Genomic DNA, 12,824 nt, shown 5'->3' with positions numbered 1-12,824 from the left:
CGAGCGCCTTGGTCACCGTCGCCTGCGATGCGTAGCGAGCGATACCGCGTTGCCGCTTGTCGATGCTGTCACTTTCGTCGAGCCCATGCCAGCTGCTGTATCGTGGTCGTGAGCCGAGCCGAGCGTGAGGCCAGGAGGCGACGGCGACACAAGAGACTCTACGTCGCTCGCCACGTCGCCAGCGCATCGTCGACGACCCTCCTAGCAGCATCGGTACCATGCCCGTACGAATGTATGCTCGAGAGCCCAGCGTCTGAGCTACTAGTACGTCCGAGCACCGACCGGTTTGGATCTTGGAAAGGCGCGACGATCGCCATGGTCTCTCTCACAAAGCCCATTTTGAGATTTGTTTTGAGATTCAGATCCGACGTGGCAGCTTCCATTCGAGGCTTCCAGTGTAAGACCCTACGCACGTGTAGCTGTCGCTGCACGTGGGAGCCGCTCGGACGCGACGGACGGTGCCTGGGACGCACCGCGCTGGACATGGATTTTGGCAGGCTACGCAGTTCGACAGGTATCACGTGTGACAGTGCAAACATTCCAATCCAATCCGAGCCGATGGCAACGACCGACGACGAGATCGAGGCCATCGCGGTCGACATGCACCTTCCCGCGACGTCGCCGAGCCTGCCAAGCGTCGTAGTCTACGCCATCCTGCAGGCCATGGAGGACGGACGGGACGTGGCCGCCTTTCTCGCAGCGCTGCCAGACGAGACGCTGCCGCCCGAGCTCGCTGCGCTCCGCGACCTCGGCGCTGTCGTCGACCTCGCCGACCACTGGCCATTCGTCCGCGTGGTGCATGTCCCGACAGAGTACGCTCGCGTCGCGATTGCCGCGCTGCCTGCATTTGGCGGCGTCCTCATCGACCCTGGCTTTGCCGCGCTCGCGTGGCTCGATGCCGAGCTGCCACCTGCGACGCTCGTGTATCTCGTCTTGGACCCGTCAGTGTCTGGCGTCCCCGGCGCCTTTGCATTCAACTGGGGCGACTGCATTACCCATGTCATTGTCCATGGCCACACGGTCGCGCCCGACCCGATCCCCGACATCCTCGCCCACTGCATGCACGTCCAGTCTGTCTCGATCGTGAGCGCGACGACGCCAGCCGCCGCGGCTGCGTACTTGGGAGCGATCGTGACGACGGACTTGCGCACGCTCAGCGTGCACGTAGCATCAACGGGCGCACTGGATACGTCTGGCATCGTCGCATGGCTTCACGGACTTAAGGCCATCTCCTTGTCAATCACGTGCGACACGGTGGACGACCCAACGGCGCTCGCACATGCGATCCATGCCTGCGCGACGATGTGGTCCTTGAGCCTCGACGGCGCCATGGACGTCCAAGGTGCCTTGGTGCGGTCACCCTACCACTTGCACCACATCCGGACACTCACGTTGGTTCAATCGACGGACCAGTACGTCGACGTCTTCGCCAAGCTCCATCCAGACAACATTGGCCACTTCTCGCTCAAAAAAGCCCAGGGCCATGCGCTTGCGGTGCCTCGAACCATGGGCGCGCTTCGCAAGTGCGCCGTCCTCGAGAACATCGCATTGGTGCATGTGCACATCTCGACCATGTCGGCCCGTCTGCGAGACTGTTTCTGGCTCGCATCGGCCACGTTCCAGCAGACAACGTTCGAGAACCCACAAGATGTCGTGGCGACCATGCGCTGGCTCTCGACCTCGCGCCATCTCCGGTCGGTCGACTTGGATGGCACCGTGCTCGGGAGGGCAGGTGTCGTGGAGCTGGCGCGGGCGCTGCCTCTCTGGATGGCGACTGGGCTCAAGACGCTCGCGCTGCGTGGGTCGCAGATCAATGACAAGGATGCGATCGTCCTAGCGGTCGCGCTTGCGTCGGGCCGCAACCGCCGCCCCCTGACGATCGCGATGACGGGCAATCAACTGACGGCCGCGTCGGCACCTGCGCTATTGACGGCGCTGGCGGCCTGCTGCGATGTCACGTTGCACGTGGGCAGCATTTTTGTCGACTCGGAGCACGTCTCGCGTGGGTTGTATGGGTACAATGGAGATCAGCAACGCGTTCAACAGGCAGAAACACTCCGAGCTTTATTGAGTGAGCACCAGCTTCAGTACGTTGCGCCCGGTACATACGTGTCGCCATCGCGCGCCTCTTCGCCATGGCATCCCGTCTGCTTGTAATCGCATCCACTGCGATCCTCTCTAATACATGTTGTCAAGTGTACATGTTGTCTAGTACACCTCGAACATGTCAAGATGCAGGTGGCACTTAGTCAACCACCTTTTGTCCAGTCGGTGGATTTCTGCTTCACATACAGAAGGTGCGGGGTTCGAGCCCCGTAGGTGTTGTCCCTGTCTTCTCTTTCCCATTGGCGTTGGCATCGGAAACATCTACCCGGTAGTCACGGCATGTCAGTGTATAACGCCATCTTCAAAACGCGGTTGACATCCCATGAAGCACCCATTGTGCGTGCTAGTCCATACACAGACAACGTTCCTTTCGACTGTTTATCGTCTCTATAGCATTCATCGCCACTGCTTTAGCCAGTTGCAAGTGCAAGGCGACGGAGAGCTCCGTTTACCGCGCCTACTTGTATAGAATTTACCAAGTAATGTATTGTGAAAGGTATTTATTATGAAGGTTTTGATGGGCAATGTCGGCACGCTCAGAAATGAATCGCCAGTCAGCGACGGCGGATGCGACCGAGACCAAGCGGGTCTGTACGCGCGAGGCTGCCACGCGCTCGCCGAGCCTGCCAAGCGTCGTGGTCTATCTCATTCTAGAAGCGCTTCGCGACGGGAAGAGCGTGACCGCCTTTCTATCGGCCCTGCCGCCGTTGACGCTGCCGCCCGAGCTCATCGCGCTCCGCGACCTCGGTGCTGTCGTTGACCTCGCTTGCCACTGGCCGGTCTTGCACATCACCAAGATTCCGATCCAGTACGCGCGCCTCGGGGCCGCAGCGCTGCCCGTTTTCGCCGGTGTCTACATTGACACTGGTTTTACAGCCCTCGATTGGCTCGACGCAACGCCCCAGAGGGCCGTGACGCTGGTCGTGGACCCGTCCGTGCCTGGCACGCTCACGACGTTTGCGTACAACTGGGGCAACCGCATCACGAACGTCGTTGTCAAGGGCCACAAGGTCAAGCCCGACCCGATTCCGGATCTGCTTGGTCGCTGCGTCAACGTGCAGAGTGCGAGCATTGAGAGCGCCGCGACCCAAGCTGCTGCGGCCGCCTACCTTGCGGCCCTATCGACGCAGCACTTGCGCACGCTCAAGGTGACGGCCAACGGGACGGGTCTGTTGGACACTAGCGCCATCGTCGCCTGGCTCCAAGAACCCAGTGCGACGTCCCTTCACCTCGCCTGCGCCTCTGTGACAGATCCGAGAGCGCTGGCCAGCGCAATCCGAGCGTGCGCTACGCTCTCGACCTTGCATCTGGACGGCGTTGTGGACGTGCAAGCAGCCTTGGCGACCGCCAGTGGCACTTTTGACCACGACGTCTCGGGGCTCTCGTTGCGCTCGTCGTCGGGAGAGCACGGGATTCCGATCCTCGCGAATCTGGATCGGACCAAAGTCGTCTCGTTTGCACTCGAGAACACCCATGCGAATGTGCTCTTGGTGGCCAACGCTCTTAGCACGATTGGCGAGTGCACCGCGCTCGAGACGGTAACGCTCACGAAATGGAGTCTGCCGGCGGTGACGACAACTACTGGTGCGTGCCCACGGCTCGTAACCGCGACGCTGCGTCAATTGACGTGCGTACCGACGAGCGTCCCACGAATCATCCGGTGGCTCTCGACTTCCCGCCGCCTCACGGACGTGGATTTCACGGGGACCGTGCTTGGCAGCGATGGCGTCTTGGAGCTCGCGCGTGCGCTTCCTGCGTGGATGGCGCGTGGCCTCCAGACGCTCCAACTTGAAGCAACGGGACTCAATGATAAAGATGCGATCGTCGTTGCGATTGCGCTTGCATCGAACCGCAACCGCAACCCGCTGACGATCCACCTGACGGGAAACCAATTCACGATGGCGTCGGCGCCGGTGCTACTGACGACGCTGGGGGCTTCTCGCGACGTCACGTTGCATTTGAACGGTCCTCTCGAGTACTCCAAGTATATCCCGTACCCATACGACGAGGATGATCCATATGGGAGGCATCTAGCTCGCTACAACCAGCGTGTCGAAGATTCCCACATCCTCGGAGACCTCATCGAAGCGCATAAGCTTCGGTACGTTTCGCCCGGCACATATATGTCTCCATCGCGCACCTCATCGCCGTGGCACCCCATCTGTTTGTAAGCAGCAAATTCAGTACCTTGATTTTCGCTATGGTAGTCTTTTCTTATTTGCCTCGAAGCTTCCACACAACGAGCTTTCGAGTACGAGCGTCGAGCGGGAGGTAGCTCTTTTACGGTCGTCAACCTCACCTTGTCGGTTGGTGATTGGGCGAGGCGCAACCCATTCCTGCAACGTCACGCTGCGTTTGGGCTACCTTCTTGGGTTTGTGGGGTTCGGTCAACGCGTGAGCCCAATGAGGAGCGAATCCAGCACCTCATGCGCGCGCATGGGCTACAGTCGACTGCAGAGGGCTATTTTTTGTCGCCTTCGCGTCGTACTCGTCCTCTATCTCGGGAATCCTACGACAATTGTACGCCTCTTGTTGTTGGATAGCAAACACACCAGCATAGAAGCGGGGCCAAAACGTTGCTGGTCCTACCAAGTGATAACAGCACGTTGTGCCATGTTTTCTCGCGGGCTACGTGTTGTCACAGGTAATATCTTATTCACGTGTGGCAGTTGAAGTCGACTCGGGCGCGCATTCGAAAGCCCATACACATCGTTGGCGCTAACCACCATTCAGTCAAACAAGACATTTCGACGGGCAATGACGACGATCCATCCGCGCCCAGTCACGACAATCCTTCCAAGTGTCGTGCTGCACGCCATTCTTCGGGCAACAAGCCACGGAGCTGATGTCTTTGCCATCCTTGAAGCACTGCCCGTCGCAACGCTCCTACCCGAGTTCGTCGCGCTTTGGGAGCTTGGTGCCGGCGTCAACCTCGCCGACCACTGGCCGATCGTGCACATCACCAGATTCCGATCGAGCTCGCTCACCTCGGTATTGCTGCGCTACCAGCATTCAAGGGTGTCTACGTGGACGCTGGCTTTACGTCGCTGACGTGGCTCGACGTGACGCTTCCGCCCAACATGTCTGTGACGCTGGTCGTCGACCCCACGGTGCCCGGCCCGCTCTGCGCCTTTGCGTGCAACTGGGGCGACTGCATCACAGAGGTCATCGTCAAGGGCCGCGCGGTCCGACCCGATCCGATCCCCGACATCTTGTCGCGCTGCGTCAACGTCCGAGCTGTGGCGATCGAGTGCGCCGCGACCCCAGTGGCGGCAGCTGCGTATTTGGCGGCGATACCGACCACGCATTTGCATACGCTCCGCGTCTGTGTCGTGTCGACAGACGCCTTGGACGCGAGTGGCATCGTCGCATGGCTTCAAGGGCCGAACGCGACGTCGCTCAGTCTCTCGTGTGCCTCCGTGCGCGACCCGGTGGCACTCGCCAGCGCGATTCAAGACTGCGCGACGCTGTCGTCCTTGGCACTGGGCAATGCCTTGAACGTTCAAGTCACTCTCGCGACGTCACCACAGGGCTTGTGCCACGTCACGGCGCTCGCGTTGAGCCAAGGATCCAAGTCGTACACCATCAACGTCCTTTCCCAGCTGAATGTCGTGTCTTTTGCTCTCCAGAACCACCATCGACGCGCGCTTCCGGTGCCCGATGTGATGAGCATCCTTGCCATGTCGATGGCGCTGGAGACTCTAAACCTTGTCAACTGGACTCTGCCTGCGGGCACTGTGACCGGTGCGTGTCCTCGGCTTGCCACCGCCACGCTCCGTCGCATGAAATTCAAGCATGCGGCGACCGTTCCCCAGATCATCCAGTGGCTCTCGACCTCCCACCGCCTCGCTTTTGTGTCGCTCTGTGACACGGTGCTTGACCACGACGGTGTCTTGGAGCTTGCGCGGGCTCTCCCCGTCTGGATGGCGTCTGGCCTCGCGTCGCTGCGACTCGACGGGACAGGGCTCACGGACGACGACGCAATCGTTCTGGCAATCGCGCTCGCCTCCAAGCGCAACCGCCGCCCGCTGACGATCGACATGACGGCCAACCAGCTCTCGGTTGCGTCGGCACCTGTGCTGCTGACGGCACTGGGTGCGTGCTGCGACGTCACGCTGCATTTGGGTCACCCGTTTGCGCTGAACGGTACCGGGGAATACGATTCTTTGGATGAAAGCGACGACGAGGGCGAGCAAACGATTCAACACCTTGTACATGTGCACCGCCTGCGGTACCGCGCGTCGGGTATTTACGTGTCGCCTTCGCAGACGTCGTCGCCGTGGCATGCCCTTTAAAGCCTCAAAACAAGGTTTTTCGAGCAAGGTTTCATTGCCCAAGCATACCATGGGTTTCATGGTCTTGCTTCAATCCAGGCCATGCATATTATTGTCTGCTTTGGGATGAGTTTGCCATTACAGTGTGCGCCCGAATTGAACATTTGCAGCAGCAACCCTCAGCAGCACGACATGGGGACACATAATGTATCAGGCAGTGTGAGCACTGCCGCATGACCTTTCAAACGCAAATCGCAAGAGTATCGGTCTTTGGCAGTGACGAGGTAATGCGCTGCCGTTGCCAAGCTCCATTTGTGTACAACAAAACAACATGACAGCACAGGAAGGCGATTCACGACGAGATCGTGGGCCAGTACGTAAAACATGCCTTTTCATCATTTATGCATTATCACAGGTATTTAATATCACAGGAAGCAGAAAAGCGCGGGCCAAGAATGGTAGACGAGCACCACGCAGCGAAGCGGATCTGCCAGCGTCGCAGCCCACCAAGCTTACCCAGCGTCGTGCTGCACGCTATTCTAGAGGCGATTACGGATGGCAAGGACGTCGCCGCCTTGCTCGGTGCGCTGCCGGTGTCGATGCTGCCACCAGAGCTTATTGCGCTCCGCGACTTTGGTGCTGTCGTCGCCCTCGCCGACCACTGGCCGGTCGTGCACGTGACCAAGATCCCAACTCTGCACGCTTACCTCGGCATTGCTGCGCTGCCAGCGTTCCGTGGCGTCTTCATCGACCCTGGTTTTGCGGCGCTCGCGTGGCTCGACGCGACCTTGCCGCCCCAAATGCCCGTGACGCTCGTCATGGACCTCGCGGTGCCAGGTCTTCTCGGTGCCTTTGCGCACGCGTGGGGCAGCCGCATTTCCCATGTCATCATCCAGGGCCATAACGTGCAATTGGACCCGATCCCAGACATGCTGGCGCGCTGCGTGAACGTCGAATCCGTCACGATCGAGAGCACCGCGACACCCGCCGCCGCCGCGTACTTGGCGGCGATGCCAACGCACCGCTTGCGTGCGCTCCGAGTGCGTACGAACGCCGTCGGTGCACTCGACGCCTCTGCCATCGTCGCATGGCTTCAAGGACCGAGCGCGTCCTCTCTCTTGCTCGACTGCGGCACGGTGCGTGACCCAATAGCACTCGCCCGCGCGATTCAGACGTCGCCTGCGCTGTCTACCTTGAGTCTCGTGGATGCTGCGGGCGTTCGAGCCGCCTTGGCAACGTCGCCACACGCGTTGCATCACATCACAGCGCTCGCATTGAGCCAAGATGCCACGCAGCATGCCATCGACGTCCTCGGCAAGGTGGATTGGCCCTCGCTGCGCTCTCTGAGCGTCCGCAACACGCGTGAAATTGTCCTTCCGCTCTACGACATCGCGAACGCCCTCAGCGCGTGTTCGTCGCTAAAATCGGTGACCCTCTACCACTGGCTTTTGCCCGGTGCCCAGTTCACGGGTGTCTGCCCGCACCTCTCGACGGCCTCACTGTGTCGATTGACGTGCAATGCAGAGTGTGTCGCGACCCTTGTGCGCTGGCTCTCCACGTCGCGCCAACTCAAACTTCTCGACTTAAGCGGCACCGTGCTCGGGAAGGAAGGGGTCTTGGCGCTGGCGCGCGCGCTGCCCGCGTGGATGGCCCGTGGCCTTGAGATTCTGCGCCTCGACAGCACATGGCTCCATGACAAGGACGCGATGGTCCTTGCGGTCGCGCTCGCCTCTGGCAAGAACCGACGACCGCTGACGATCGACTTGTTAGCCAACAACATGACAATTGCGTCGGCGCCCGGGCTGCTGACAGCACTCGGGGCCTGCCGCAATGTCAAGCTGCGTTTTGGCACCGATTTTGCGCAACGTAGCATTTGGTCGGGCCACCGTCTTGACGGCGATGAAAACATCCGAGACCTCATTCGAACGCACCAGCTCCAGTACGTGGTGTCGGAGCATACCTTTTTGTCGCCGTCTCGTGTCTCGTCGCCATGGCAGCTCGTCTAATGTTTTGAAAATTGGCCTTATTGTGTACAAGACTCGTCTCCTAATTTGCATGGATCATTCTTGTCAGAGGGTATACATTGTATACTATACCCTCTGACTCGTAAATCTCGTTGTACTTGTATACTATAAAACGAGATTTACCGAAAATAATGTTCGTCCTGTCTACGTTAGAGTCTTTTCTCAAGCAACCTGACTCTCGACGCACGCCTTCGCTTGTACTACAATTGCCGCACAGTCGAAATGCGACGGGGCTGGTTTGGATAGACACGATCGAGCAAACGCGTGCGCTTTCGCTGACGCGAGGTGGCCCGTAGTGTGTGGCCCGTAGGTTTCTTCTGGCTAGAGTCCTTGCGACGAGGCTATCGTCACACAATGTGACGTACTCGGCGACGTAGGGTCGGTGTGGCCGGGCGTCGATTCTTCAGTGCAAGTACAATTGTATAGTCACGGGACCGAGTGTCCACGATGGCGCGCCAAAAGCCTGTTTGAAGCGTACGTTTCGGACCTTGCCCTGGCTTATCCTGATTCGATAGGTATTTTCCAATCCAGTACACACACTATACGCTTTATCTGATATAGTGTGGTACTTGTACCTCATATGGTGTTCGTAATCAAAACCACGCTGCCCAGAGCAATTTTACCGTAAATATACGCTACTTCCTGCGAAACCACCTGCTCGTATGCGGAAACACGTGGTTTTATGCGGATTTGTACGCGCCATGCAGAAATGACACTGTCACATTGGCCTTTGCTTTGGCTACGGTGCCAAGTACATCAGGAATGTATCGAATACTTTCGTAGCAATGTAAGATTTACGGTAGAGACGAGCAAGACCGTACTTTTACAGGATCAAATTCTACAGTACAGTTCAGTTCTACTTTGTTTTCAAAGTTGACATCACAAATGACTTTGATGATCGTATGTGACCACGTCCGTTGACTCGGGATGTCGGCCAGAAACTCGAATTGAGTTTTGAGTTGCTGGCTCTTGATGATCGTCCACCGTTGCTATTCCAAGACGGTGTGAGCGGACGCTGGTGTTATGAGAAGTCGTTTGTAAATTTTTATCTTATTATATTCTCCAATTTTCATTATCTTATGCTGTACCCAAGAACACTGCTATAATTTTCGAGCTTTCTACCCACGTGAGGCTCCAACTTGGCGCAGACTGCACCAACCCAGTCTCGCCCACTGTATATGGATCGCTTACTTGCTTCGCACAGCAAGCTCGAATGCAACTCGAGCCATGGAATTGCATGACATGCTGCGCATGCTCACGCCCTTGTTGCCGTTGGTGCCATCCGCGTACAAACGGCCCAAGAGTGACCATCCAGAAGAGGCGTACTGAGAGGAGGCGCATTGAGCGAAGCGTTATACCCTTTTCTCATCGGTCACACAATGATGATCCTTGGTTCTGCACGCAGGTTGCCGTGAAGGTCGAATAAGAGGATATGGCGATGAAAAGGAGTGCAGCGCACGCGAGCAGCCGCATGCAGGCCCGACGTTCAGACACGATTCGAGCGTTGACGGGATGTACGCAAGCGCATGACGTTGCGGCGGTCATGATGCTAGGCATATCGCGCCATCGCTCGCAGCATCGCCGTAGGTCTTGAGAGCTTGGAGGAGCGCATCTCGGAGGCGATCCCGTGGCCGGCGTGCGGCGAGACCGTCGAAAAATTGGCCAGGGCTCCGCCCAAGGGTCGACTCGGTGGCTCGTCACGCATAGAAAGGCTGCAGCATACCTACAGCGACGTCGCGTGAGCGCCTTGGCCTGAGGCCTGCGCACGGCTTGCCACGTACCACGTGCCTGGGCTGGCGGCGATGATCGGTTCGAGAACTTCGGCAAGAACACTGGCGATTGGCTCGAAAGCGAAATCGTTGCCGCTCTGATTGACCGCGAATCTAAGATCTTGTCGCTCTGATTGGCTGAAACGCTTTGGCTTGGCGTTGACGAAAATGAGGGAGATCGACGAGGAATGCTGCATTGCGACCGAGCGACACCTCGTGGTGGCGTAGAGAATGCTGATGGAGTCTCCTCGAGCACAATGCAGCAGCGTCAGTGGTGCCCGAGGAGCCTCGGCGTCGTCTTTCTACCGGTCGTTGCCATTGGCGTTCGCCATCTACAACCATAAATAACCATATTTTGGGGACCACAGCCCGGCCGCGCCGGCGGATCGACCAGAATGAAGTTTGAAAATGAAATCGCCCATACTTGCCAGAGTGCTAGACCACACTGTGGGGAGTCCAAAATGCTATGTGGCGTCGCCGCGCGAGCTCTGTAGCTAAAGCAAATGGCTTCGGCAAACAATGTTTTGATATAGTGTGCTTGTTCGCTATACCGAAATACTGTACGATATACATCACGCAGCGGTATCGCGCGCACGTCGCCTCCCTCGGCCACATGCAACACGCTTTCTAACATGAACAAATAGAGACGGCGTCCTCGGTTTCCGCGACTTCGACGCATTTGCAACCGAAATTGCATGTCCAATTTCGTGAAATCCGACGCTCGGCAGTTCGAGTTTGGTGTGAGTGCCCAAGCAACGACGGCGACCAACAAGCTGGTCGCACACCGGGTCGAGACCCATCGCCAGCTGTGGCAGCCAGTTTCACGGTCCTTGGAGCTTTGGAACCCCGCGATATCACGTGGAGTATTTGGGCAATTCTGCCAATGGAAAATGGATTTGCGCGTGATTGCGCTACGTGCAGCGACGGAAACGACATTTGCGTCATTCAAAAAGTGTGTGGAGAGGTATACCTGGCTGCTACGTGGCGCTGACGCGTCTGTGGGCTGCTACTCGTCGTTGTGCCGAGTGGTGCTCACACTATTCCAGACGAGGTCTTGTGATTGGCTAGAATGATCAAGAATTGAGCCAATGAAACATCCATTCCAGATCGAGTTCCAAACGGATCCACAAGCACAAGAAGTGGTGTGGACGCGCGCCAACATCGGGAAGGTCCGGCGCGACGAGCAGCTGCACGAAGAGGCAGAGCGCGCTGCCTGCCGCGAGAAGCGCAAGCGGACGGCCGCGTCGAGGCGCTAAAGAAGACCAAGCCGACGCCGCCGCCCATAGCATGAGCACCGAGAGTCTGAGCATCTGACACTGGACTTGACCGAGAACACTCTCACGGCCACAACTGTGACCTTGCTCTTGACAGCGCTCGGCGCGTGCCTCAACGTCACGCTCCATGTGGACGAGGACGAGCTCGATGCAGAAATCCGAGCACTCGGCCAGCAGCACCAGCTCGTGGAGACGTCGCCAGGTGTCTTTACGTCGCCGACGCGCGCCTCGTCACGGTGGCATACCGGTAGTACGACATAGCGAGGGGTGATCTCCATGACTCGTTTTGCATAAGAATGCAGCTGCAATCAACCGAGGTCCAATAAAAGTGTGTCCAATTTCCAACTGAATTAGACTCTGCTTGCCCGCGCCTTTTGCGTGATGCGTATGTGTCAGTGGTGTCAGGCCGACGCGCTGCGTTGAGCTGTGTGATCAGGCCGTGCTACCGTGCATTTCCAAGCGCCACGTCATATCTCTCTCATTTTATACGTCTTATCCGGCGCGATATGCATTCCCAGAGGTCCTGAATTTTTACCAACCAGAACCGAAAACAGCACGTCGCCAACCGAGGATGACCAAGCGCGTCTGCCAGCGCGCCACGTCGTTGAGCCTGCCATGCGTCGTTCTCCATGGTCTCCTCCACATGCTGGACGATGCGTGCGACGTGGTTGCCTTCCTTAAAGCGCTGCCGGTGTCGACGCTGCCACCCGAGCTCATCGCGCTCCGCGACCTCGGCGATGTCGTCGACCTCAACGAGCACTGGCCGGAGGTGCATGTGGTAGACGTGCCGATCGAATGTGCTCGCCTCGCCATCGACGCGCTGCCAGCATTCACCAGTGTCAAAGTGGACGCTGGCTTTGCCGCTCTTGCGTGGCTCGGCGCTACGCTGCCACCGACGATGCCAGTATCGCTCGTCGTGAACGTGTCCGTCCCTGGCAACCATGCCGCCTTGGCATACTTCTGGGGCACCAACGTCGTCAAAGCGACTGTCACAGGACCCGAGTTCGGCCTCGGAACGATTCCCGACATCCTTGCGCGCTGCGTCCGTCTTCAGTATGTGACGATCGAGGGTCCAGTGACTGCCGCGAACTTGGCGGCGATTCCGACTGCGAGCTTGCGTACGCTCAAGGCGACGGCCCCAGGACAGCCCATGGTCGACGTCACGGCCATCATCGCGTGGCTACAAGGACGTAGCGCCACATCACTTTCGCTCGACTGCGACTCTGTGACGGACCCAGTAGCGCTCGCCAGTGCGATCCACGCGAGCTCGACGCTCCATTCGCTGAGCTTTACGAGCGCACTTGACGTCCAAGAAGCTTTGGTGGCGTCGCCGCACACCTTACACCACATCACGGCGCTGTCGGTGCACGTACTTCG

The 12,824-nt window shown here is 58.4% G+C and overlaps 4 protein-coding genes and 1 non-coding gene across 5 annotated transcripts; all 5 read left to right on the top strand.

Moving 5' to 3' along the window:
- Positions 1-558: 558 nt before the first annotated feature.
- Positions 559-4,307, top strand: SPRG_16496 (hypothetical protein; the record flags this gene model as incomplete). The annotated part of the gene is made up of 2 exons (XM_012355770.1): positions 559-1,995; positions 2,661-4,307. The coding sequence occupies 2 exons, from the start codon at positions 559-561 to the stop codon at positions 4,275-4,277; spliced, it is 3,054 nt and encodes a 1,017-aa protein (XP_012211160.1). The 3' UTR covers positions 4,278-4,307.
- On the top strand, positions 2,253-2,325 carry SPRG_30208. Its single transcript has one exon. It is a non-coding gene; the product is annotated as a tRNA-Val (tRNA).
- Positions 4,308-4,863: 556 nt separating the features above from the next.
- Positions 4,864-6,401, top strand: SPRG_16495 (hypothetical protein; the record flags this gene model as incomplete). The annotated part of the gene is made up of 2 exons (XM_012355769.1): positions 4,864-5,097; positions 5,124-6,401. The coding sequence occupies 2 exons, from the start codon at positions 4,864-4,866 to the stop codon at positions 6,399-6,401; spliced, it is 1,512 nt and encodes a 503-aa protein (XP_012211159.1).
- Positions 6,402-6,960: 559 nt separating this feature from the next.
- On the top strand, positions 6,961-8,386 carry SPRG_16494 (hypothetical protein; the record flags this gene model as incomplete). Its single annotated transcript, XM_012355768.1, has 2 exons — positions 6,961-7,881; positions 7,969-8,386. The coding sequence occupies exons 1-2, from the start codon at positions 6,980-6,982 to the stop codon at positions 8,384-8,386; spliced, it is 1,320 nt and encodes a 439-aa protein (XP_012211158.1). The 5' UTR covers positions 6,961-6,979.
- Positions 8,387-12,018: 3,632 nt separating this feature from the next.
- On the top strand, positions 12,019-12,816 carry SPRG_16493 (hypothetical protein; the record flags this gene model as incomplete). Its single annotated transcript, XM_012355767.1, has 1 exon — positions 12,019-12,816. A coding segment is annotated over one exon (798 nt), but the record flags the coding sequence as incomplete, so codon positions are not given.
- Between the last annotated feature and the right edge of the window lie 8 nt (positions 12,817-12,824).

Source organism: Saprolegnia parasitica (genome assembly GCF_000151545.1).
Source record: "Saprolegnia parasitica CBS 223.65 unplaced genomic scaffold supercont2.303, whole genome shotgun sequence".
Lineage (NCBI taxonomy): Eukaryota > Oomycota > Saprolegniomycetes > Saprolegniales > Saprolegniaceae > Saprolegnia > Saprolegnia parasitica.
This window is presented reverse-complemented; position numbering and strand designations above follow the sequence as displayed.